The sequence below is a fragment of the Phalacrocorax carbo genome, chromosome 2 (genome assembly GCF_963921805.1).
Source record: "Phalacrocorax carbo chromosome 2, bPhaCar2.1, whole genome shotgun sequence".
In the NCBI taxonomy this organism is placed as follows: Eukaryota; Metazoa; Chordata; class Aves; order Suliformes; family Phalacrocoracidae; genus Phalacrocorax; species Phalacrocorax carbo.
The window spans coordinates 38,525,381-38,553,326 of record NC_087514.1 but is presented as its reverse complement, the minus strand read 5'-3'; the positions used below and the strand labels follow the sequence as shown (position 1 = coordinate 38,553,326).

Genomic DNA, 27,946 nt, shown 5'->3' with positions numbered 1-27,946 from the left:
AAAGCTGCCTGGCAAAAGTACCCAGACTGTCAAATGCCTGAAGACAAACGCATCAAAGAACTAAGAGACTTCTGCTTCCTTGCTGCAGTAGTAATGGTGCATCTTGATTATATTATAGACAAAAAAAAAAAAAGAAAAAAGCTATGTTGTCATAAAAGGTAAGTAAAAAGAGCATGTAACGTTAAAAAGTATCTAGCAATGTTTTATGAGAGGTAAGTGAAACAGAAGGGGCTGATACAGAGTTGTAGTAGATGCTGACAACCTAGAATCAAACTTGCCTCCTGATTTTTATTTTTTCCTCCCAAGTACTGGGCCCTCTTGTTTCACTCAAGTGTTTCCTTTAAGTAATACATCTATTGGTGTTAATCTAATCTCCTGGTGCTCACAGTAAATTTCTAGTAAATAAGTAATTTAGCTTGATCAGTTGCTCTTGCAAGGGGTTCTGGATTTTCAGACTATCACGGAAATACTTAAGCAGCATTTTAATATTAAAACATCTAAATTTCACCCCCATCCCTCCCAAATCAGCCCTTGGTAAAAGAATATCTGTTGTCTTTAGAATTGTTGGGTCTCTTTTCTGCCATCCTTCTGTGTTAAGAGTCCTGACTGAAAACATATGGGGTTTCTCTGTCAGGGGACCACGAAAATGTTCCTTGATAGTGTCCCTGAAAAACCATGTGATACTTGCAGCAGTTAGAGAAAACCAGAGCAATTACATTGTTCTGGCAAGTGAGCGCGGCCAGTGCGCTCCGAAATTTTCAACTGTCTTAAAGTGTTTGTATCCAGAACAAACTGTGCTGTTTCCAGTGAGGTTTTACATCTTGTGTATGTGTCCACACACATTATATGTAACTCTAAAGGCATATGCCAGATAGATTGGTTTAACTTCACTTTTCTTCAGAATATTTTGAAGGTTGGCTGCCTCTCTGGTGCTCTTTTCATGTTCACTAATACGTTATGTGGTGGATGAATAGGATTCTTTATAGAATTATCTAAAACCAGCCACTGATTTATTTGAAAACAAAGGGTTTCTTTAGAGCTTAAGTTTAAGCTGGCATTGCCATGAATCCTAGAATTATTCTACATTTAAATGAGAGAACAGTGATGCACTTGTACTTCGGCTTTGAACAGCACAGAGCTGTTGACCAGAGACTCGGAGACTGCTGAGCAAATCTTTCTAGGTTCACTTGCCGAAATTTCAAAGCCTACTTTTCTCTCCTTACGCAGATAATGAAAACCAAAGCTAAAAACATGCTCTAAGTTGCACTAGTACATTTTTTTTTTTTGAGGTATGCAAAATTGTTCTGCAGTGCGTGATCAAAATATCTGTACAACCCTGAGTGCTCTGTAGCAATCTGAATGCATACTTTTTTTGTTCTGTTTTGGTTTGGGGTGTGTGGGGTATAGTGCATAGCAGCTAAACAATACTTCACTTGTTTATAAAAAACCTTGGGAAGAAGGAGTGAGAAAGAAGAAAATATTTACAGTAGTTTTCTACCCAATTAAAATCAGAAGGCAGACTGAAAAGGAAAGAGTTCATCTACTGTCCAACCCAATTAAAAGTAAGTTTTGCAGTTTGGACATTAATTTACACGTCCAAGGCAATGTAAATTTAAACTAGAAGTTTGACTTAACCTCACCAGTTCAGGTGAACTTCAAATTTATGATTCATTTGGGTTTGGTCATAGCATCTGTGTACTTAAGCACATTTTATGTGAATTCACAGAGGCTATTAGAAATTCATAAACAGCCTTAAAATGTTAAACTTGCGGAGTACCTCACCAGAATGTATAAATAATGCCTGTCTTGCAAACATAGCTCTGCAACACAAGCTGGCTAGGATCCTCAGTTAAGATATTCTTATGTTTCATGCCCTCAGCCATTTTTCCTGTTGTTTAATTATCTGGGAATAAAACCAGAATTCTGTAGCTTCTCTCATGCATTAAAAAGTATCTAGAATTTCTGTGCAAGCATTTTAATTGTATTTGTTGATATTAGTTGAGGTTGGTTGTAGGTGTTTTCCCCATGTTTCATGTGCATTTGTTTATAAAGAATTAAAATAGGCATGGGAGGAGGAACCTCATAACACAGTTTTACTCAAATTATACTGTAAACTTGTCAACGTGTGCAAAAATCAGTTTGCTGTTTTACGTAGAAGCATCACTTGAAGTGACCTGAAAGAAATTTAACATCAACCACCCAGACAAAGCCCAGATAATTATTCAGGGAACCACGTTGGATGCGTGATGTGCACAGAAACAAAAGAAAAAAGAAAACAGTCCTTGACAAGGAATCCAAAGGTGTCGAATATTTCAGAAGCTACAGAGCAATGGCCTTGTAAGGAACAGAGGATGGCCTTGTAGCTCAGAATCTGAACAGGCACGCGCACAGAGGCATGTGCACAATTTGACCCTTCTTTAGGAAGAGAAAGTTGCATCATGGACTGAAGGTATGTTGGAAAGAAATAAGGAACTGGCAATGAGAAACTGGAATGTTCTTTGTCTTGGTTATGGCTTTATGACTCAGCAGCTAGAAAAGACTGATGGCTTGGGCGCTTGGCCTTTTGTTTTGGTTCTGCTATTTTAATTTATATGAGTCAAAAAGTCCCTAGACATAGGTCCTCATTTAACGAAAAGAAAGAAAAAGAAGGACAGGTTATTAGAATGTTATTTTAAAGAAAATGCAGTTGGTAAACTGTAACCAGCCATCACAATGTTTTCATTTATTTACAGACCTACCAAAGACGTCCATATGTCACATCAGATGTCAGTTAAAATGGTCAATATGCTGCCTCAAAACAGTTAGTGCCTGGTGCCTAGACACTTAATGCAGTCATGCTTGTTGCTGCAAAGTATTTAGATCTATCTAACAGTTGAGGTGAGCAGTGTTGTTCTGGTCAGCTATGGTTGACCTGTCCTGCTTTGCTCTTTGCCATGTGGATGCCACTGTTTGTCCCAGCATTCCTCTGCTTAGGGTGAGTCTGTGTTACCATATCAGGAGCTGGCTTTTGAAGTATGTCCCTCACCACATTTTGGTTCACACTGGTGGGTCATCTTGGGGAACATGAGCTGGATTCCCTTCAGATGAGGTCAGATTGGAAGATGTTCTGCAGGAGTGCTTTTAACACCTACCAACCGCTAACGGGTATCCTGCCCACAGGACCAGGTTAGAGCTAGCTTGAAGCAAAACATAAAAATCCTGCCACACCAACGTGGGTAGTGTAGATGCTGAATACTCAACTGTTTTCCTCTCTGTGGATGTGCTTTTCTTGCACTGTGCTACTTGCTAAGGTAGACATTGGAACAAAAACTACAGCAGGGGCAGATGCAAGCACCTGGAGCTTGCCTTTTGACTTCAGGTGCAAGCTTATAAGTAGTTTCTCATGAAAGTGTAACATGGCTCTCCGTGCAAAAGGCTGTCTCATTTTTCATCTTTCTTTTTCTCAGTTTCCTGCCTGTCACTTGACTTCCCTCAGTGCTTCTCCTCTCTGTGCTTTCAAACCACTTTTCCTCCCCCTCGCTTCTTGTTTGCCACCATCTCTTTCCTCAAATATTGCTCCCAGCCATAAGGTCTCAGTCTGAAGAGGTCATTTAACTGTCTCTGCGCCAAAGGTGCATTCTGTCTTTTATGAAGAAGTGTTTGCCTCAGCTGTTTTTAAATCTCTTTGCTGGTAGAATCTCTTCCAGTGCTTCACTACCCTTCCATTATTTTTTTTAATGTTCTTGTCTCCCTTTCTCCAGTGTTTAACCTGAAGCTTTCCTGTACTCATTTTAAGCTCATTAGGACTTGTCCTATCCATAGCTGACTGAAGAGACAATTCCCTTCTCTTTGTAGTAGTCCTTCAATGCAACAGCTGTCCCTTAAATGGTTTTATTTTATCCTGTACTAACAACTAGCTTGTCCATCCCACCTCCCCATAAGTCACATTTTCTAGACTACTTTGTGTTCTTATTACTGTTCCCTAGACCCTCTCTGGTGGGTCCACACCTTTCCTAGGTATTCAGACACAGAGTAAAGTAGAAGGATTTTTTGAGTTCAGCAGATCATGCTGAGGCTTTGCACTCCCAACACTTTTTCTTTTAATTTTATACCTCATAGCAATGTTTGTCTTTCTTACAACAGCATGATATTTGTGTCTTGTGACCTGCTGTAGTCTGCTGCCTTGTTGTTTCCCATCCTGTATTTGTATGTTTGATGTTTCCTGCCTGTGGGCAGTATCTTGTACATAACCTGCTACATTTCACTCCGTCCTTCCAGATCACTACTTTATCTTGACGATGATATATTTAACCTTTGTTTCTCACATCCTGAACTAACCTTTATTCTTCCTGCATCTGTATTCTGATTGTTAAAATATCTTGAGGCTGTTTCAAAGCCTTGCTAAAGGAAAGATGCGACATCTGTGGTTTCTCTCCTGTCTATCTGGAAGGCCTGTCAAAGGAAGTTAGCAATGTGATTTAACAAATCTCTTTTGGCTACTAGTTGAGATTATCTTCCAGGTGCTGCTAATTAATTTGTTCTGGATTGTCTTGCCCAGGAATTTGAAGTTAGATAGGCTCATTGGGTCTCTAATACTCTTACTGTTGTTTTTTGTTGCTTTGTTTTGTTTACTTGTTTGTTTTTTTCCATCATGCACACGTGCACACAATTTCATTCACACTCCCTCTTTCTCCCTGCCTTTCCCCCTGAAATCTTATGTCATTGCTGTTATTTATGCTATTCGCTGCTTGCATTTGACCCTCTTGGTGAAGACTGATGTCCTAAACACGATAGCCTTCTGGATGCCATTTCTCATCAGTTTTTCTCTGTGTTGACTAGGGCAACAAGGTTTTTCATGCTCTTAAGCTATAAACATGTTGATAATAAGGATTTTTTTTGTTGCTAGCTTGTTTTTTTTTATTTGCATTATAATTCTGTCTTAACAATGCTCATTCTCATACTGATGTACTTATGCAGATTTTATACGTATTGCTAGCAATTTGACCGGGTTTTCACAATCTATGTCTGTCCTGACAAATAAATCTTGTGTCGCAGATTTTGCTGTTTATTTTTACAGGGCACAAGCACGGATTATCCTGTTGTATTGTTTCTTGGAGGAACTGCTGCTGCTTTCTTGTCTCTTTGCTTAGTGTCTCTTGTGAGGTCTCTTCTCTACCTGAGTGTGTTCACATTTGTCCTCATTACGTTTATGAGCTCCCTCTCCTCCCTTTTCATGAGGTTTAGTCAACTTGTCTTCTGAACTGGTTGCTCTCCATTTGTCTAGAAACAAATCTAAAGGATCTGCTGCCTTCTGTATTTTCTCCATATTTTAATTAAAAAATTTCTAATTTTGAAATAAGTGTGAGTCTAAACAACAATAAAGCTTCATGACAATTCACAGGCCTTTACTCCTTATACTATGTGGCTATCAAGATACCACATGTTGCGAGATTTCCATTTCAGGCTTTTTTGTTTTATTTCCAAGTTGCTAGCTGTTTGATATGTAGATTTGAGATATCAAACAAATAACCCTGGTGCTGTGAAATATTTTTAATGGCTTCGTCATTCTTTAAACTGATTAGCCCTGTTAGTGCAAACAGCTTGTTCTTGCCATGCTTCAGACTCAGCCGGCTGCCTACCGTGCATTGTCTGTCATGTGCCCAGTGCCAGTGGATCTACCACAGTGGGAAACATGAATTTAAAAAATAGAGAGGGTGTGCTTTCAGATTTACAGTTACTGTACATTTCCATTTCTGGTCCGTAGAAGCCAGGTTTTGTTCCACAAGTTGTTGATACTGTGCAAAGTGCGATGCTGGGCGCAAGCTCTTCCAACCATAGATTTAGGCCCAGGATTTATTTCGACTGCTTGTTCCAGCAATGAAATGCAAAAACTTCAGCAAACACACTTCATTATAATGAACACTTTTGTGACTTGAGTGACCTCAGCAATTAACTGTAAATGCCTCCCCTTGCTGTTTTTGCTCTCCACCCCTGAGGGAGAACTGAGCCTTTGCACATTCACCACCAGTGACACCAATGATCCTAAAAGCTTACCATTGACTTTCTTCAAATCCAGGGTGAGTGAAAAAGGCAGAAAGAGTGTTCCCACCCCACTATGGGAAGCCAGTCCCTGCAGCATTTTCTTGGAATTAAAGCTGCTACGTGTGCTGCTGCTCTTTCATAAGAAAGGGATCTGGTTGTCTTGACCAGGGTCTTAAGAGCTAGGAATAGAAAGATTTTTGAAACTTTAAAGGATTAGTATGGAGACCATTGAGCATGATAAGAGGGGGGTGTGCAATAATACATATCTGTATGTATAAATTTATGTGGTTGTCTTGGTCATTGGCAGCCACTAGGCACTTGAAGCTGCATCAAGTCCACCTTATGCTGGATGTCTTGCACAAAATTAATAAAGATGACCTCTTTTCCAAAGAACTCTGCTCTGGCTTTTATTCTTAGCTGGTGACATAAGACAAGTCACAGCTGCAGTGTGGAATGAATCCTGAACAGAGAGGATGACAGTGGCGTTGGAGTGTGGAGAGAGCAGGAAGAGAGGGGCTGTGAGCAGAGCTGCACCTCTTGAGGGTTGAAACCCTGTGGGTTTCCTCTGGTGAGGATGCGTTGCAGAAAACAGGCAAGAGGAGAGGCAGGATGTAACAGACATTTTCCTCCCAGTGAAGGTAAATGAGAAAGATGATACAAGAAAAATGGAAAGATTTTTTTTTCCATTGCCTAGTATTTGATATTACTGTTTGCAAAGTGTGTGCCGCTGCTGGCAACCTTTTTTTTTCTGTGCTGGTGAAGGAGGTGCCCAAAATGAAACGCTATTTAGGGTTTAATATAATAATTAACTAGGCAAAGATCTGCCACTTTGTCCTGATGACAAAATGCTCTTTTAGGCTTCTGTCTCCTTTTCTCCTGTCTAACTAACATCGCCAGCCCAATAAGACTTACTGTGATTTTGATGTTAATTTATTTGCAGCCCTTCTAACCTTGTATCTAATTAGAGATTAGTTTTAGCAAACTAATAAATTGAGCATATTAACACATGGACCCAAGTACTCCTAGGGAGCTCCAATCTCCCTGTGGTTGGCGAGTGGTCTTGCAAATGTTTGTATGTAACCCGGGGGTTCTGCTGTTGCTCTACACAGATGAGCAATCAATGTTATGTGGTGCTAGAGAATTAGGGCTGGGGTGCTTTTAGAAGGAAGTAAGAAGTATTCCTAGCTGAGTAAGAAGGCTGTCCTTTGCAAGTAATCTTGTTCCCCTGTGGGATAATGCATAAGATGTGCTGGGGGTTTGGGAGACTCAAGATCTTTTCCTTGTTCTAATGCAAAAACTTCCTTTGTGCCTTGGTTGAATATTTGAGTCTTTGTTGCAGGCACGTTTTTATTGCTGTTTTCATGTTTTACAATGTAGCAGGCCTTAATTTTATTGTTCCTTGGAATCTGAATAGTCTTGGCCAAGAAAATGCTGCTACTGGCAAAGAAAATACTACTTAATCTATTTATTTGGATTCAGACCCTGGTTTATTTATTTATTATTCTTAGCCAGTAGCTGGGATTGTGCTTGTTTCTTTCTTTAGTCTGACTTCCTTCCGAATTTATGATACATTCTGTGCCAATGTATTACAGAATTAACCACAGACCAGTGTCAGGCCTATTTTACTTTTAAGAGTCTTCAGTAAATTGACTACTTAATTTTTCAGGACTGGGCAGATTATCTAGCAGTATTTGAAAACTTTAAAAATGTAAAAGAAATTCCACAATTTATGTGTTCAGAAGATACTGGCAAGTATTCTCTGAAATAACTTTTTGTTAGTATTGAGTTTCCTTTCCTTCATGGTAAATTTGTCCCTCCCCAATATGCAGTTGTGTGTGTGTGTATATATATATTTTTTTTTTTGCCATAAAAAATAATTTTTTTTTAAAGTAAAGGAGTGGGGGTTCTGCATGTTTTCCTCTCCCCTCCCCCAGACACTACAGGAAGTCATGGGCTCTGCTCTCAATTTTCCTGGACATGCAATAAACCCAAACTTAATATAATCCCATGTAAATTAAATAACTAATCCCACCATCTTTCTGTTTTCATACTCCCACAATTCTAGCATCCGCACAGGTACAGTTTTACTCTCTACCTGCCCAGCGTGGTAGGCCTGTTAATGCTTTCAAGTTCGCATTTATGTGAAATGTCCGAAATATCTTTCTCTTTGGTGTTAGCTTAATGTTTTATTTGTTCTCTTTTTGTCTCTCTCGACTGCTGGTCCTTTTGTTAATTGATAGAAACTATACTATCACTCCATTATCCCATAAAAGTGCTAAGCTGCTCTGACTTGTGGGACTTGAGACATTCTTCCCATAAACCAGGTTTAAAATGAGGTACTAGTTTAATGGTGCAAGTTCACAACAAATGCAATAAAATGTTTATGAAAAGCTTTATTGAGCAATTATGCATGGAGGAATGCTGGAGCCAGGAATCAGCAGTATAAACAGCCATCTTGCTTGCTCTGACTTTAAAAGAATTATGTAAAAAAAAAAATAATGGTTTTGTCCTCAGTAATTCCACATTTCTCAAAATTAGGCATTATTCTTCTAAGAGTGAGAAATAAACAATGCTTGTATTTTCTGATTTTGAAGATGCTTTTGAATCAATCAGTGGAGGCAGGAGTGAAAATATCCATAATTACCCTGACTTTATTTTAGCAGAGGTATGTGGTGAGGACCACTTGGCCAGACACCTGCCTGCCACCCCCAGGCTCCCTAGGGAAGCTGACTGTGCCAGCAGCGCAGGCGTTCCCTGCAGTCATGGTCTGCTCACAACTGCATGCGGGTAGGCATAAATTGGTGGCAAAGAAAGGCGGAAAAAAACCGAGCAGCGTAGGCCTGGGAGAACCACAGTTATATAAAGGTGAATGAAGAAACATTATTTCTGAAGTGGGTATTTTGAAGGGCTGTTACTGCAACACTTTTTATATAAATGAAGGTGCATTTGCATCGGAAGCAATTTGGTGTAGAAACCTGCTAGTGACTCACCCCAAACCTGAGAGGAAACAGAGCTAGTGTGGCACAGAGATTTTTGGGTGCTTACATGGTATCTGCTTCAGACTGAAGTTACATTTTCATCAGTTAATCCAAGAGTGGAAGATACTGGCACCCTCCTCCAACACCACTCCTATTAACTTCCATTAGCGCAGTGCATATTCCAGTCTGGGTATCCTCATCGCCGTTGCAATTGCATCCAAATGGGGGCTGATGATTGGTAGTTTCCTGAACACTGTACAGATTCTGCACAGCTCCTACATTTAGCTACCAGTGCAGTAACAACATATTTATTAAGTGCTTCAGTTCGAGATGTATGACATCTTGAGTTCTCGTGGCTTTATGAACTTCATCTTCTTTCTAGAACAATTTTTTTTCTTTGCTTAATTTGAAGATTTATAAAAAAATTAATGAATCAGGTTGACACAAAGATTGCCATTTAATTAGAAAACATTGGCATTTTGTTCTTTTGTGTTCTTATGCCAGCTTAAAATTGCACTGTCATCTACAAAAATTACTTTAATTTGTACAACATTATTGGAGAAGACTGTAGTTGGAATAAGACTTATTCTTGATCTCATGCCTTATAGAAAAGAGAGTAGCTTGGATTTGTGTGCAGGAATGTTTTCATATGAAACATTTGACTAATTTGAACAATGACTGCAAGAAAATACCATGTCTTTTAACGAATCTGGTTCTTATTGTCCCTTTAAAATGGCTGCATGTACATCAAAGCTAAAAGTCAACAGATACAATTTCGTGATAACTTCTACTTGGTATTCATGTTCCATGCTGCAACCTACAATATCTTTCTTTGTTCCCTGCAGTCCTTACCACCCAATACCATAAATGCTAACGTCAAAAAATTGCTGACCTGAAACATTAAGTAATGCCATATTCTTTTTTAAAACTGCATAATGGAACAGGGGTCTTGAGTTAATAACTAGCTTAGAGGGATTTCTTTAATTGTTGCTTGTGCTTCATACTCAGATTTACAATATTCCATTAAGCGGCTTCTGCTAGATTGTCATATTATAAAAAGAAAGATATATTAAAGAAAAATGTAGTTTAGTAGAGTCCAAAAGTTGATCATTTGTCCTCTGTCCCTTCTTGTTCTTGAACATCCTGTGTTGTATTGGTTTTATCTGGTAGAAGAAGACAGGAAGTATCTTTCTATAAATTTATTGCTGAAACTCACTTAATAGTTCAGGCCCACATACACATTTAAAAAATTGACACACGGCTCCCAGGATTGAAAATGGTAATATTTGTGCTTGGAGAACAAAACCCAGACTCTGCAGTTGTAGATGGAAATAGATCTCTGTGGGTTGGGAATAAGGTTGGGCATCTGGCAAACATGAGGAACCAGCTGGATAAACAACTAAACAAAATAAGGACAGCAAATAATAAACTTTCACAACATTTTGCTTACATCTCTCATTTTTGGATTATGATACACAGCTTCTTGCTTTGGTAGTGGGGTTTTTACATCACAGCTACCTTTTTTTCTGCTCAGAGTTGGTGCGTAACAATGCTCAAGTGGAATACATGTGGCTTTTGACATGAACAATTTTTTAGAGGTATTAACAGAACAGGAAATCCAAATCTGGTCCTTCTGTAGATCCTAGGCTGCCTTTAAAATGCTGACATTTTGGAAAAAGGCTGTGAGCCTTTTGTGAGGGAGTGGACACTCCCAAACCAATGCCCTTGTTTAGTTTCATTTGAATAGAATACCTGTACACATGAGCTACTGGTAAATAGCTTCAGAATGCAAATACGGTGCTTGTGTTCTTGCTCATCTCTATGTTCTGGGGAAGAACTCTTGACATTCTGGGTAGACCCCACCTACATAACATTGTGCGCCAGAGCATTTGTTTACCAAAGCATATTTGTTCACCCCAGCCTGTATTTGCAATTCTAGCAGAACGTGCTGTAGCTGGGATCCAGGAGGCTGAATTAAGAAACATCCATACAGAATTACTACTTAGAGAGCTTTTTTATTTCCTTTTATACTTAACTTAGCTTTGGTATACCTTCCTGCTCAAACTGCTCAGATCTCTTGCAAACTCAGATACTTGACCTGTTTTATAGAACTGTATTTATGAGCTGAATTCCAAAGAGCCTTTAAGAACAAAATGGAGGTCTTGCAGTACTATGAGTTGAGAGGTTTTTTTAGCAGCATATACCGATACTTCATGAGGTGTAGTGAATAACTTCAGCTTCAAAGGGTTTAACAGCACAGTAATATATTACTGTGTTGTATGTGTGTGCTGAAACTAGCCTCAGAATATGTTAGCATATACCAATAAGCTGTATATTTAACGTGTCAAGCACATATTTTGCTATATATCTATAAAGCAGCCAGTTTGTCCTTTTGTTATATATGTATTCACCCTTGTAGGACTCAGTGATGAGTCAGGTCCAAAGGACTTATTTTTCCTTATATTCTTGGAACCGGTGTAAATCTTCCATGCTTCTGTGTAAGCAAGTGGAGGTGGCTTGAGGGAGTATCTACAATGTGCGTCTCTAAGATAACTGAAAACTAAGGTAAACTAGGCTATCAGGAGTTTATTCATACTACTATTGTGCTTATGGTAGCTGAACTAGTTTGTGGAGATTTCGCTTGGGTACCTGCTCCGGACTGCACACTTGCAGTGAGCGAGGATAGGTGCAAGGTGAAAAGAGATCTGGGCCTGGTGGGCAGTGAATACTGGTGTGTGTCTATGTGCCCTGGGTTAGTGGTGCTTCTCCTAACCACAGGCTGTAACTGGGTAAGATCTCCTGGTGGAACCCTGCCAGCTCTTGCACTGATAAGCGAACAGGATGTAAACAGCACGGTTTGGGTCAGAAGGTGGGCTTTGTCAGACAGTTCATGTGCACTTCACCGTTCAGTGAAAATGCCTTGCATAAGTAGCTTTTAGAAACTAATATTACGATGTTTGCTTTATAACAAAATACATTGTTCAACTTGCCCTGACTGAAAATAGTACTCCAAAATTACTGATATGGCAATACTAATACATTTTAGTGTATGCATGAGGGAAATAAAGAACTTGGGGAGGATGAAGTGAGGAAAATAAGAGATGTGTGTATTGCAAATGCAGCTATAGTATTTCACTGCCTGATACTGCTTTTTTTTATCTTGAAATCCCACCATGCACTTACGCAGTTTCTACCAAAAATTGCTTGCCTGTATCAAATTACCCAGCGGGTTGTTAGTTACAACATAGTGTTGTACAAAAGGAATGTATTTTCCTAAATACATTTATGAAATTATACAGAGGCTTCAAGTAATCACAAAATGTAAACAAGCAGAACTCTTGCATTGAAGGAAAAAAGGGTAACTCATGGCATTACTTGTCTTCATGTTTTCAATTTGATTTCCATCTTTTAAAAGCCTGTTGAGTGCTTGTGAGAATAAATTGGTTTCCATGTATGTGTGTTCTCTAATACTCATGTATTTGGATAAAATATGAAACTGGTTATGGTATGGATTATAGGTTGGTATTGAGGTCATGAGGGATGTCTGTGCTATGTCTGAGGTACATAACAGCTTTTCTGCTGGAATGAATCACTCAGGTTTCCTCCCCACTACCACTCAGCCTATCGTGTTCCATTTGCTGCCTCCAGATCCTTGTACATATCAAATACTTCCCTACGATGAGGTGGTGGCGAGGTACGTAAAATCCCTTTTCTACAGGGTATTTGCCCATAGTTGTTACTTGAAACAGATTCCTTCTCATTGTAAAAAACCATATGTGACAAAACCGAACACAAAGTATTTGAAATACAGCCAGAAATCCCTGGTTTGTAAGAAAACAGCTCAGAATATAGCAATCCCTGCACCTCAGGGAATGAAAATTTTTTAAAGTGAAGTAACATCTGGGATATGAAAGTGGCCTTTGTGAGGGCAAAGGGAGCCATCCCTGGGCAAAGTCTCTGGTACTGTGTGCAGGTGAGGGCTAAGCTGGACTGAGATGGGATCTGTAAAACCTGCTGTATGTGTAATTTTCTTCAGAGATGCCTCTTGTTTTGCTTCTGCCTGGAGGTGCTACCACGACAGAACCTGTTTGTATTTGTTTTGGACCTCTGGATACCCAGCACACAAACGTTGCCATTCAGCTCGGACTGTAGATGTTAAGTCCTGCATAGGTCAGAGTACAGCTACCGCTTCTAGGAAGGACCAGATATATGTGCAGTAGCATTGCCCAGTGTAAATGTCAATGTACTTAAGACAGAGATGCCACCGAACCCTTTTTTAGTGGGACTCTTCCATGTGAATGACAGTATTTGCTATTTACTGCAGTTAATCTTGCCCAGAAAAAATCTCAGCTGTTGGTTTAATCATCCCAGCACTGTGTAAATGCATTGTTGAAGCGACTGAGCTTCATATATTTTTAACAAAAACTACAATTGCTCTGAAGAGCACTGACAGAGAATCTGAAGTTCCAAGGTATGCAACAACGCACTTAGCATACATGTTCCCCTAGGTGGGGATAAACTCGCCTTTTTAATTTTTCAGCATTACCTATTTTTCCTTAATTCCTTGTGACACTGCTGCTTTTGGAGCAGTGCTTGCTTGTGTACTAGCATTCATCTTCACTATATGCCTCAATTGATTTAAACCAGTTTTCTTCTTAGCTTCTGTGAAGAATTTCTCTGATGTGGTGCTGCTGTCATTCTTCTGGTTCATGTTGTGCATACTTTGATGTTTGTGAAATGATGCAATTTATTACCATTTTTCTATAGTTTTCCATTATTTTGGTTTGTGGTGTTTGCTATGCTAAGTGGGGTCTATGTAGTGGTGGTGTAGATCCTGGTCTTGATCTCCACTGGCCTCTGTGCTCCAGGACACTCTGTGTGATACATGGATCATCATCTTTGTACCTGGAGTGCTGGAAAACTGTCAGTTCCTGTGAATGTCGTTCAGGGTTGGGAAGCTTACTTGCCAAGTTCTTATGTTTCTTAACAGATAATAATGAATCTTTCAGTCATACTTGTTTAGGTGGGTTGTGGTAGTTTCGGGTGGGTTGGTTTGTTTGGGAGAAGGGGTTCAAGTATACGTTCGCTATGAATCTGTCTCTTAAGTATTCACTTCAATCCTTCAAAATTAAATACTGTCTCTGTAATCCGAAGACATTTTGTTGTTGATCTAGCATACACAAAGAAAGTAGGGGAAAAAAGCATTTCTCCTGCGCAGCTCATGTAAAACTGAACCACTATTCAGGCTTTGCAAATAAGCACAGGCACGCAGCTATGAAAATGCATTCAATGAAAGCCATTAATATGCATACATGCATTAAGTGTTACAAAACCTGGTTTGGTAAAGAACAGTTACCTGGTGACACTGCTGCTTGCACGTGCACTTTGATGTTTAAATCTTGTCCAGCTGGCATTTCTTCCACAGTTTTAACTCTCGGGCTTTCAGCTAAATCACTTTCCCACTCAGGGTTGTCATCTTTGATTTTTATCTGTGATAGCCCGTGTTTTCTAGTGCTCTCATGTGTCCAGGGAGTCTATCAGAAGAGTGTTTTCTGTAGTATGTGAGTCCTGGGTGTCATGCTTTGCAGCACTGAATGCCTGGTTCCAGCTGGCCCAGTCCCAAACCCCTTCAAAGCCTTCTTCCTAAGCAGGCAGTGGGCTATGAACATGATTAATTAGGTGTATCCAAACAAGAAGCTGGGAAGCAGTGTGAGAGTAATTGATAGAAAAGGGTGGGTACGTATCTGTCTTCATACATTTTATGGAGCTTTTGTGGCTGCCAGAATCCATCCGGGGTGTTAGACAATATTTGCCCTGAGTTGCTGTGCCTGTGTCATTCTGAGGCCCATCCATTGCACCCTGAGGCTTTCCAGAAGGTGATGTCCCCAGACTGCTCAGTGCTGCGTAGATGGATACAGTCTGCTTGGAGCTGGGTTCTTTGGCACGTGTGAAGTTCACTAGAACGGCCAGTGGTTGTTTCCCGAGTGAAGTCTAAGTTTATAGGCTAAAGGGTAACAACAATTCCTTAAAAGATCACTTCCTTTTGGAGGGTTTTAAACAGACGTGCATTTGGTTGTGTTATCCCTGAGCGTGAGGAGTAGGATAGAAAGCTTGGTGTTAAAAGTGATAAGGTACTCTTTTGAAGGTGCAGGAACCGAGACTGAAATCGGTGATGTTGGTGTTTGAAGCTGATAGTGATGGTTTCGAGGTGTTACTCAATTGATCCACCATGTTTTAGTAGTAACTAAAAATATGGGACTGTGCTTCTGAAGAGGTTTGGGCTGTGCTTGTTGCGTGAATATTTGAATATATACTGAACTACCACAGAATATACATGCGGAACAGCGTTCACTAGCAGAGCTCCTGGCTATGTTTAAACAAGTCTTCTGCATTCCTGCTTGTCTTTGTCTTACAATGGTTTTTCATACTGTATTTTTACCTATATAGTTCTCTTGAGGTTGTAAAATTAGACTTTTGATCTTTGGTCAGGGGCAAGGTTTTCATACTAATTTAAGGACATTTTCAGTAAACACAGGACCTAATAGTTGAGATTATTGCTACCTGTCATACTAGGCTTGGATAAATGTGGAAAGTACCCTGCATTTCTGTCGCCTCTTGCATTTGCAGGGGGTTGAGATGGGTCCTCATTTCTCTTCCCTTCTTTTCCACCCCAACCACTCAGTCACGGGTGTTCTTCAACAAAGACTTTAAATACTTGGGATGACAGCACAGTACATAGAGTTGTAACGTTCTTAAGGAGTAAAGTACTGCAAAGCAGTGGAAGTGAGATTCTTTGTATTACTTGCCCGGGAGATAAAAATGGGGAGTGCAAGGGAGTTCCTGGGGACAAAAGTGCCAGAGTGAATGCTGACCTTTAACTTCTCGTAAAAGGCAAGTCGAGTTCCGTGTGTTTCTGTGTGTGCTATGCAGTTAACCACCAGGTATCCACATTGACATTAGAATATCAGCCTTTAAAAGCTCATCAAGCAAATCTGTAAATTAGGGTTTATTTAAATTTTAGGACCTTCACAGTGTTTTGCATGGTATGATGCACTAGGCAGACGAACGTGCTGTGGAATTCATTCGGGCAAATTACAGTTTAAGGATACGGAACACATTGTTGCTCTCTAATTACTTAAGGCTGAGCATAGCTCCAGAGTAGTGAGAGGAACTGCATAAAATTAACTGGTTGACAGCCCAGTCTTCAGGGAGTTTTGAACCGTGAGGAAGGACAAATAGCTGGTCTTTATTCAAAGGTTTAGGGCTTAGACTGTGTGACCATGTAGTCAGAGTTAAATTATCTCTAGGTCAGGGTCATCCTCTCCTTTCCTGGGCTGAGGCCCCTCTGCTTACTGTAAATCAGGCCAGTGGCTCCATTCAACTGATCTGCTGACAAGTAAATGATTAACTGAGAACTATCAACCAGACGGAAGATGAACACTGATAAACAACTGTAAAGTAAAATAACTCTTGAGTACAGATTACCTGATTAAGTTATTTGCCAACCAGTTATTTTAACTGACTGTAGTTCAAAAGCTCTGGGTTCCACAGTGAGAAGTGCTAACAGTTTCTTTAAAACCTCTCGATGAACGTAGGGCAAATACCTTGCCCGGTCTGAACAAGAACAAGGTGGCTGTTGCTGCAACGCAGCAATGGACTCTGGATGTAGCAGTGCCTACCCAAAAATACGAAACTGCAAAGATGAGGAAAGGGCATGTTAGGATGGGAAAATTCCTTATTTCTTCCTGTGCGGACTCCACTGAAACGGAAGCTTGTGATCCAGTTGACTTGTAGCTTGTGTGAACACAGTTACAACGCGCTAATCAAAACACCCATGCACTTTGTGTAATGCCAGGCTGTTTCTCTGGTTTGTTTTTGGAAAGTGCTTGGATGACTCTGTGTCTGACGCGAGTGTAGTATTATACAGGAGTACTTCTGCAGCAGGAGCGTCCAGGAACAGGATCTCCCGAATCACTGTTTGCCAGATACTTGCCAATACCTGCAACTGTTGGAATGAGCATCGTCATCACGTCTCATCAGGCCCAAATGCAAGTCTTGTAAAGACACGCTTGTAGAACGTGGAGCTTCTCCATAATCAATAGCACAATTTCCTGATGAAAACCTGTCCGGTTTTGAGGGCACCTAGGTGTTACATTGGCAAAGACAGTGGCACGGGCCATGGTGTTGTTATGCTTGCTCATTCTTTACACGGCTGTTGAAATCCCAAGAATCATTTCAGGTATTATGTGGAGGAAGCTAAAATGGCATAGGCTTTTACCTCATTCCGAGTGTCACCATATGCATTAGATATTCTTTGCCTCCTAAGCCTTGTCTGAATGATGAACATATACGTTTAGAGACCCAGGGCAGATCCTCAATAAACACAGGGTTTTAGCTTGATGGGTGCAGTGGTCTGTTCTGTTAAACTGAGGCCATGCTGATTCCTGGCTGTCCTGCACTTTAGCTCTAGCTAACAAAATAAAGTGGAAGTGATACTGCCATTGAAAGAGCTTTTCTTCTGGAATCTGTATTTTTATAGCTGTTTCATGGCCTCAACCTGCTCAGGAAAAACTTACCAAGTTACACTTTGTTTTAAGAGGTCTAGTTGAATTTTAACTGGGCTATTGAACTTACCCTCTAATTTCAGAAAGTGCAGAAATGTTTCCCTAAATAGTGCTAGACATTACACAATCCTATCTTGTTTTCCTGTGTTATTCCTTCTGCACATGCAGAAGAGGAGGGATTATTTGTGTGCTACGTGAATGTATGTGACCCATGAAATGTAATTTCATTGCAGCAGCCAGTTGCTTTAACGGTGGCCTCGCCAGTGGGTTGTGGCCACCCTTAAACTCCCTGAAGAGTTAAACCGAAACCCCTCTTGTGTGCAGTCATGGGCTTTATTGTTATTTTTACCGGAGCGGCAGCTTCACTGGGGCTGATTTTCAGGCGTTTCTGTGGGGAGCCGCCCAGCAGGAGCATCCCCCGGGGACTGAAACAGCAGCGGGGACGGGGAAAAGTGGGAACTTGTAAGTAAAATGGGAAGACCAAAAAAAAAAAAATTAAGTTCTGGGGTTTTTATTAAAAAATAAAAAAAAGAAAAAAGAGGGTGGGGGAAGCCTCGCCTCCGGTCCCAGCCTGCAGCCCGGGCGGGACGGGCCCCGTGCCCTGCGCAGGACCCGGGGGCGGCGGGCGGGCAGCCGGGGCCGCCCCACGCCCGGCCTGGCGCCGCGGGGGCGGAGGGGCGCGGGAGGGGGGCCGCGGACCGGGCGCTGGCCCCGCGGGCGTGTCCGTGGGTGAGGCCACGCGCGGGCCCGGGCACGCACCTCCCCCGAGGTCGTTCTCCCTGGGAGGCAGTTAATGGGGGGGGGGGGGGGGGTGTTAGTGTTCCCCGCCCCCCCCCCCGGAGCGGCCGCGACACGCGTGGGGTGGGTGCGTGCGTGGGCGGAGGGGGGCCGCTCGGCACTGCGGTGAGGCGCGGCACAGCGCGGCGGGGCCTGCCGGGCGCTCTTCCCGCGGCGGCGGCGGCGGCCGCCTCTCCTGGGTGGAGCCGCCTTTCGCCTTTTCTCGCCGTTGGGCCCCGCGTGTGCGTGGGCCCGCGGGGTTCCGGGGGCGGGCGCGGAGCAGCGCGGCGCCGGCGGGCAGGCGATGGAGGCGCGGGGGAGCGGCGGGCGGCGGCAGCCGAGCGGCGCCGCCGCCGGACCGGGAATGTGAGGCATTTGTAACTTCCGAGGAATCGGGGAGCTGAGGAATAGTTGTCGGGGCGAAGGTGAGCGGCTCCCGAGCTCGGGGAGGGGCGGCGGAGCCGGGGGCCCGGCCCGGCCCGGCCTGGCCCGGCCCGGCGGGCTCCTGTGCCCGCGCTGGGAGGAGGGGCCCGCCCGGGCGCTCTGCCCGTGCCTTGCAGCCGGGAGGCGGCTGCTGTCCTGCAGGAGCGCAGCGAACCGGGGTGGGGGGAAGCACCGCCGGGGTCTCGCCCTTGGAAAACTAAAGCTTTTTTGAGTAATGCTGTCCTGTAGGGACTCAGGTACCCTTGAGGAGTTTAATTTTGTGGAGGTGAATTAAAAGGCAGCTGTCAAGTATTAAGGCTTAAGCTGTTTTGACAGCTCGTCCTTTTTTTTTTTAATTTAATATTTTTGTGAATTTTTCTTCTCTAGCAGCTTTTCAAGGTGTAAGTGTTCCACTTCTAGATGCGCAGTAGTTTTGCAGCATGGAATATTCATTTCTTATTCCCCTTTAAACGTGAGATACGTTTTCGTGCTGGTACTGCATTTCATTTCAACGCAGTTATGTCACTTGAATGCCGTTATGATTCTTCCAGTTATTTGGCACTGAAGATTTCTGTGAATATCACTTGCTGTAATATCCTCGTAGCTAATTTTTTTTATATAACTCCTTTCAAACATATATTAAGTGTGTTCGTATACTCGTGCATAATTAATCTGTGTTTTTAAAGGCTGCTGTTATTCTATTTTGGGTTCTTTTAATGTTACTCTTGCTTCAGTCTGAGTGTCTAAATATAGTTCTTTTTTTGTTTGTTTTGTTTTTTTTTTCTAGTTTTCACCTGCCCATCAGGCTCCTCGATGACTGTAGTATAAACTGATGATTAAAAAAGGGAGGTGTGTATGGAGGAGTGTTTTATGAAGGCTTTAAGATACTTTAAATTTCAGAAAAAAATGTTACTAGCTTTTGGAAAGCATTTTGGAAAGTTCACTTAATATTGTCAAGGTAGTCTCTGTACTTGGTATTTCTAATAACTTAAAGCTAGAAAACTGACCTATTTCTTAAAAGATACTTTGAGATACTCGATTAGGTCAGAAATACAGCAGGTATTGGAGATCCTTGTTTAAGTGAGAAACTTGCCTGTTAGTGAGAAGTCCTGGTTGTTTTAACAAACTCTATAATTTTAAAGCTGAAGAAGCTGTGACTAGTGGTTGCATGATGATGGTCAATTGTGTTAAATTTGCTTTCCAACCTTAATGTCCATCTTTGATTGTAAATTACAGCCTCACCACATCTGAAGTTACTGCACCAAATTCTGTTATACATGCATAAACAACTGTTCTCTGAATCCTTATAGAATTGCAACACCGTCTTATTCTCTGTGCAGCACTGAAATATGTGAGAGGTCAACGTATGCTCTTACCTGCAAGAGTTTGTAAACTGTCCTTGAAGAATAGACTTGAAATAATAGCTGTAGTTGCACTGATGGAACGCGAGGAATCAAGTGGTGGTGAACTGGGCATGCTGTTTGGATGTTGCTGTATGCTCTTTCTCTTAGTTGCCTCTTAATATATTATAAGTTGTTGCCTTTTCATTATCCAACAGCTTTATGGTTCTAGGCAGCCATGAAATCTGTAAAGCACAGACTTCAAAAGTGTGTTTTCTGGGTCGTGAGCTGTAGCTTGGGTTTACATATTTCGTTATTTTAAAATCTAGATATATTCTGTTGTATGGATTTTACCCTTTTGCCAATTACAGTACACAAAATCCAGTAATTTTCTCCATGTTTGATGCATTAGCAATAACATTAGTCTTAAGTAGGTCAGAATTGTCTTGCATTTACGTAGTGAAACTGAGGGAGAACAGTTAGTGACTTCTGTTGAAGGTTATAGAAAATAACGGGCAGTATATCTGGAATTGAAGTTCAGGGTTTTCTTGCTTACTCCTCTTCAAGAGGGGCAAAATGAGGCTGGGATTATTTGCTTTGTGTTTACTGAAGCCTGACTGCCCTCTTACGTAGAACTGACTACGTTGCAAGTGGCCAGTATCGGCTGTCTGTAAGACCTCTTGAAAGTAGCTTACAGTGCTGTTGCTACAACTTTTGATCGGTGCTATCCTTAGGCATCTACATTTAACTTTAATTGGACCTGGTGTGTAGGAGGGCTGAGGAAGTGCGCCAAGGAATGTGCAGGTAGCAAGTGTAATGCTCTGATGTTTGTGTCAGTCGTACCATCTGAGGCCCATAGTGACATTTCCAGATACTATGGACATGGCTAAAGGTGAAATTATGACGGACCTGTGTTCAGGAATAAAAGACATTTGCCTTTTATTGGCAGTATTTGTTCTTTAGACCCATTTTATTACTCAGGGTTTGCTGACCATGGCAAAGAACCTGTGTTCTGTCACGTGATAAACATGGATGCAAATAGATCCAGTCCAGTCCATGAATCTTGTTATATTCCAGTTAGATTAATTTACTGGAGCTTATTTTGGGAGGTGGGGCAGATGGGATGTTCTTGGGTGCAGTAGAATTGTGGGAAGTAAATGTTTGCCTGACTTCACGTAAATTTGACAGAGACAAAAAAAAAGTGTTTCTTATTTCTTTCCCTTGGTTGAGGTTTCACTTTACCTGCCATCCATTTCTACAAGTAGAAAGAATCAGTTGAATTGGACTTTGCCCACATTGCTGCAGAGTAGTGGTTTGCTTTCCATAGTGGTGATACAAAAGGTTTTAAAAAATTCAAGGTAGTGAGTGGGTGTGTAAACAAGAGAGCAAGCTTTTTCCTTTATACCAATGGCTGAATTCTCAATTCTCCTCTCCAGTTGTAGTTAGAAGGGAGTGTGGAGATAAGCCAAGGATTGCCAGACTATCTTGGTTAGTGCTTTCCTTTTTCTTCAGCTGTAATATTTCTAGAGGTCTTCACTGGTGTTTAGTGTTCTCATATTAAAAACCATATGTATGTGGTATTTATGTGCAGGCCTACGTGAAACCTGTTTTCTTCAGAACCTAGTTATTCAACAGTTTCTGGTCATCCATCTCTCTTCACAGTTTAGTGCTCTGTGTTTTGCTTTTGACTCTTCCTGAGGCATGTGACTTCTCCTACAATCCCGAGCTCTCCTCATCCTGTATTTCTGTTGCACTGGGTTCTGAATATCTTGTCTCCCATTTCCTGTGTGTCAGCTGCCTGTCTGGTAACAAGAGAGTGGGACCGTCTGTTTCATCATACAACAGTTGAGAAAAAGTTTACTTTCTGGGCTTTCTCAAAGATTGTGTAATGTTCAGTGATATGTTGAGTCATTATCAGGATATTTGCAGAGAAGACTGAGGTAGTGATGAAAAGTATGCCAAAGATGATACTTTCTCTAAGAGGAAATAGAATAATGTTTGTAGCAAATAATAGGGCTGTCTCCTGTATCTGGCTTTCTGTTTCTGCATATGCAGGTTTCTTCTGTAATTGGAATCACTCAGGTGGGATTTTCAGCTGTTGGTTTTACTGGTGGCTCAGCCCTAGAATCAGTCTTCCTAGGTGGATGATTAGTGTATAGGGAAATGGCGGTTCTGTTCCAGTGAGCGAGTATGGGTCCTGGTGATTCTCCCAGGTGTGCTTGCAGGGAGACTGTCTTTCAGGTTTTTTGACTGTTCTTGTTTCTGCTTCCCTTGTATTACTCAAAGAGCTGGAGTGAGTAGGATAGCTGAGTTGCGCTGGCATTAGAGGCATTTAAGGGAATTTGGTTACAGCTCGAGAGTACTCACCCAGCAGGTGAGGACTCAGCTTCCTAATCTAGTTCTGAATGTTCTTGGTAGAGATTGACTCATAAGCACCCAGAAAAAGGTGTTTGGTTATGCAGTGGTATCATCTACAGGTCATTATAATTTAAAAAAAAAAAGTTTCAGTACAGAATAAAACAACCTGATTAAACTTCAGGAACCTTTTCTAATACAGTTTGAGCCTAGCTTATGCAGAAAGGAGTAAAAGGAGGTTGCCACGTACCACTAAACTACATAATGTTTGCCTGTTGCATGTAGCTATTATGAGGTTGCACAAAATATTTTATTGTAAGGCATTCAGGAAATTCTTCATTTGTGGGTATAGCAGATATATCTATGTTCTCGTAGTGTCAGTGTCCTGTAATTGGTGTGCTCTTACTTCAACAGAGACAGGAGTCAACCTGAAATTTGGCATTATTGTGGCTTAATGCAGGAAATGGTGAAAATACTGCTTGCTTTTTGACAGCCACCATGGAGAAAACAGTGTAGCTGCTGATAGGCTTGAAACTCTGCCAGGAGGACGGGTGACTTCGGTTCTCCTCTATTGCATTTGTCTGTGCCTTCCCCTGTTCCAGGCCTAGATACTGTAGCAACTTAAAAGTTTTAGCTGTGTCTGGACAGCACTGGTCTCAGGGTTAACCTGACTTGCATTATGTACACGCTTTTTCAGTAGTGCTCAAGTATGATTTAAGGGGTATTTATTTTGCTACCTAGTTTTCTAAAGTTCCTTCTCCTTTGTGTCTGTTATCAAACTTGAGGCCAGGGGATGCTTATTCTTGGTTACAGGAAAAGCTATAACCAGAGACAGAGACTTCTCAGCTGACAGTATCTGTTAAATTCACTCATATCTGGCAACCCTCAAGACACTACAGTTTGCACTTTTGAAGCTGTGGATGAAAATATGTCTCTACTGTTTGCTGTCTGTTATCACTTCATGTAGTTACCACAGCATTAGTGGTTTTACCTGCTACTAAAACTACAGCTGTGTTCCTAAATGGCAGCATGGCAAAAGATTAAAACAAATCTATCCCTATTTCTATAGTCAGACCTACAGTTCAGATATAAGAAGCTCTCAAGAGCTGATAGACTTATGGCAAGCAGAAATTGAAAGAAACCTCTGATCCTCTGGAGCTCAGTGGCAAACTGATAATGCATTTCTTCCGAGTTTGTCAGTTCAGCTTAGTGTTGGTGACCCAGGCACAACACAGAGGAGATGCCTCAGGGAAGGAAAACTATCACAGCCAGTGATCTAGGCAGCTTAAAGAAAGAAATAGGAACGTTGCAGTTTCATCTTATCAGATGAGTTATTCTTTTTCTCCCCAGTAAGATGAATAAACTCTTCCTGAATTAATCTGGGTGACACTTCCTCCTTTTGTTTGCTGTAGATCTTTCAACCTCAGATCTGGAATAAAGCTCAGTCTTCCAAGTGATGTTCTTTGGACTGCGGCCTTTAATCCATAGTGCTCCTGTACTGGTATTTAAAGCTAGGACACCAAGAATAAAAAACGAAAGGGGTGAGAGAAGCACAGCCTATATTGTGAGAATGCGTGCAAGCATGTTAGGAAGCTCTGTAATGAATGTCAGTTTACAAGAAGAGAAAGACAGTTATATTAGTCAGGGAACACCTAATCCATTTTTAAAGCTTGCTTTGTTTTTCTGTCATGAGCAGGATGAACACAGGTACCCGTGCTCCATTTCTTGTGCTGGACCTCAAGTGCCTAAGGATAGGCACAGGTGCTTAGTAAAGTCTAAGCTTAGCGAAACACTTACTGAAAGTGGTGCCTGTTGACTATTTTAGTGGACCTCTTGTGATGGAGAAGAGCACAGATCTTAATTTTTGGGTGTGGCAATGGGTGAAGGACAGTCTTAATCCCGTGCTAGTATAAAATCATGGAAAATGGGAACTGAGCCTTGTAATAAAGCTTTTACCAGTGGCTTGCCAAAGGAAAAGAGAAACTTAGAGTCTGCGTAACTGGCTTGGATGAACTGTGCTAAAAATAAAGACGGGGGAAGGTTAACCCTGCTCAACCCTGTAACTACCTAATCAGTGAAGTAGGGAACAATCAAATTAAGGTAAATGCAGATGTAACTAAAAATAATTCCCTAATATGTTGCAGTATGGGTGATCTATCGCTCATCTGTAATTATAGTGGTTTCAAACACACTTTTTTTTGTTTAAAGTCACCAGACACATCTTTGAAATGACTTAATTTTAAATGGCTACAGGAAGAATAATAACATGAAGTTTGAACCAGAGATCTGGCTTTTGAGAACAAGAAAAATAGACAACTGACTGACTGAGACTAGTTTGGGTATCAAGAACAAATCTTTTCACTGGATTCCAGGGACTTTTGCCTTTGTGCCAACATAAATATGGGTGTCTCTCTAATAGCAGAATTGCATTGGATTCATTTGTGCTATTTGGAAATTATGATATGAAATATACAGTTCACTTTTAGACTTCCCTGTTTTAAGAAAATAGGGAGTTAGATGTTGAACTGGATGCTCCTTTTTCCTCTGGGTGTTTTGAAGAGAACTGAGGTCTCCTATTTCTAAAACATTCTTCTCATGTTTGTAAGTTGGTCAGACACACAGTGTTCTAAAAGCTCTGCTGCATTCCCTGCAGGCCCAAACAGAGAGTTGTAGCTATGTAGCATCAATTTCAGCTGCTCTTAGGCAGTGCTGAAGTTCCTGCTGTTTGCAGTGGGGTCCAGTAAACATTTGGCTTGTGTTCAAGGCGGATGTGGGGAATACTGTCCCTCAGTGAGCAAAGAGGCATCAGGTTAATACTAAGCTCTCTGCCTTTTTGATGGCTTTATCCTCTCTCTTGTCTTGTGCCCTTCTCAAGTTCTGCAAGGAAGCTAACTGTTCTGCTGAACGGAATGGACGACCTTACTGTTCTGCTAAACACAAAGTATGCCAAGTATGGGGAAGGGGGGACAGAGAAGGTAAATACTCAGACAGACACATGATGCTGCCTGTGTCCCTCTCTAAAATTCACATGAAAAATTACTTTTTCTCATGTCATCTTTCATCTCTGATGTGATAATTAAATATACTCAGCATGTTCTGACAAATCTGAAATGCCCTCTGGTACATACTCAAGCAGTTGAAAACCTTTGTCTTTGAAATAAACTGTTCTGAATGTACATGTTACTGGCTTTTCTCAGATGTCTGATACCAGGTTGTCATCTTTAATTATGTCTCCGTGCTCTGTCTTTGTTCCTTCAAAGTATTGTCTGTAGTGGGCCCAAATCTGTTTCCAGTACATATATGCAACTTGGTGATATTTTGGGTGTGTTAGTGTCTTCAGAGAATGTGAGTGATTTCAGTGAAACAACAAAGGACCACAAGCCTGAAACAGTTTGCAAAATCATAATGATAATGGCTGTATATGTGCGTAGTAAAGTGCATTACCTGCCAGGAAAAGTTCTTGTCACACAGGTTTTAGCACTGAGGTAAGTGTTCCTGTACTTAATTTTCCCTTTATATTTACTTTAAGATTACAGCATGGAATTCACGTTTTCTCAAGAAAAGCTGCATATGTTAGATCAATACCGTTGAAGATATCTTCTGATTGCAACACCCAAAGCAGGGTCCTGGAACCAATTTTTCAAAAGACGACACACAATGGATCTCAAAGAAAGCTGCCCAAGTGTTAGCATTCCCAGCTCTGATGAACACAGAGAGAAGAAAAAGAGATTTACTGTAAGTATGTAAGAGTATAAACCACCAAATTTTTGAAAGACCTTTTCTCTGTCTTCCTTCTTGTTTTCTGATTCTAATACCTATGAGTTGTTTTTTTGTGTTGTTTTTTTTTTTCCCCTATCCTGTTTGTATTTTCACTCCTTGTTGTTCCCTTCCCTCTTTCTTTTTTGGCCTCCCAATTTGACTTGCTTTCTGGAAGTAAAGTCTTCCCATTCTGTGGGGGAATGGTTTGCATTGCATACTGAAAAACAGTGCGGCATGGATTTTTGTTTTGCTTACATATATGCTGGGACATAAAGACAGCATCATACTTCCTTTAAAAAGCTCAAACTATTTCATTGCTCTTATGCAACTTCCTCTCAGCTTTTTTTGACTGACTTAGTCACTCCTCAGCTGTGGAATGCAGACACCCTTAGACTGAATTGCTGTCTGGAGCATACAACAAAACAAAGATTTACTTTTGAGTTAGATATCTATCTTTCCTCTTCACCTCCTTTCCTCAGAGAAGAATAATGCTATTTGATTCTACAAGTGTATCAAGACATAATTTGGGGAAGGAACGTGCTGGTAAAGGGGGCAAGCAAAAGAGAACTTTACTAATACTTAAAACTGCTGCATGCATGTGAAACTCAAATGAGCAGGCAAAACTTCATAAAAGTCTAAACTTGAGCAAAACAGGTTTGTTTTGTTCTGTCAGTGCTGGCAGTCCTGCTGCTAAAAGTGCCAGTGTGGTACATTTATGGTACGTACTGGTACATACTAGTGTTGTGGTTTCCAGGTCATTTTACCTGAAGATCTGTGTGACAACCATAGCAACTTAAAGGCATTTTCTTTGGGCGTGCCCTCTAGAAAGCTGTACAAGTAAGAGTAGGAAACTTCAGAAACTGGTGGTTAAGGGTGGGGGGGGAAAGGAATCCAACCCAGCTTGCACTGTGTGGAGGTACTTTCTCTTGGTGGCTTCTGCTTTCTCCATCAATTAGCAGCTTGACAAGAACTGGTTTTCACAACCAAGCTTTTGAGTATTATCACATGAATTTTAGGATTTGGTAACAGAAATGAGGGTCAGGCTAAACTTCATGGGAGGAACTGTGAATTCCAGCATGTGTGTACCAGTGCTTTTACTCTGTCTCCTCTTTTGTAGCTGCGTTGTAATGACTGGAGCCTGTCAGTACTGCTTTTGGAGGGGAGTGAGAGAGGGGTGTGGGGACAAACAGTTCTTAACAAATTTATGGCAGGTATAGATGTCTGTTTCTGATAGCCATGTTAGTGCCATTTCTATAAAGAGCAGTAAGAACCTTAGGGTAAAAGAAAAGGTTAAAGTGATAAAGGCTAGGAAACATTCAGGTGACTATTTTGTATAATCTTCACCTTACCATTACCTATAGTATATACCACTACTGCTTCTGAGACTATTCTAGAATCTTACTGGACTGAATAGAAACTATGAATTGCAGCTCAAACTTTACAGCGGCTTGCTTAATGCTGGCACTGAAACAAGACAAGTATGTGCAACTTTGCTTTTACTAGCTCTTCTTTTTCCCCTTGCACTTGACCTGACGAAGCATTTTTAAAAACAATCTTGTCTCTGTGCAGTCCTCATTCTGATAAATGAATCAAGCTTTTCAGTTTTGTCTTTGGAAATGAACTCGATTTCTCGTGAGCATTTTCATAGGCTTTTATTGAATATTTGATCAGTTTTTGTTAAATACTGCATACATTTAATATATTTACTACTGATATTTTTTTTCTTCAC

General features: G+C 41.2%; 1 protein-coding gene across 9 annotated transcripts in view; it reads left to right on the top strand.

The window, feature by feature from the left end:
- The window catches only part of SGK3 (serum/glucocorticoid regulated kinase family member 3), a 61,003-nt gene that overhangs the window by 6,016 nt on the left and 27,041 nt on the right, over window positions 1–27,946 (top strand). For 2 of the 9 annotated variants that reach the window (XM_064442599.1, XM_064442605.1), the window contains exon 2: window positions 25,988–26,193. In XM_064442599.1, coding sequence (XP_064298669.1) covers window positions 26,116–26,193 — 78 coding nt within the window. In that variant the 5' untranslated portion in view covers window positions 25,988–26,115. Of the gene's footprint in view, window positions 1–17,730; window positions 18,026–18,270; window positions 18,293–18,402; window positions 18,425–18,526; window positions 18,766–18,995; window positions 19,021–19,064; window positions 19,165–19,667; window positions 25,434–25,987; window positions 26,194–27,946 lie in introns of those variants that run through there. The other 7 variants (XM_064442600.1, XM_064442606.1, XM_064442607.1 and 4 more) reach the window with 7 other exon arrangements.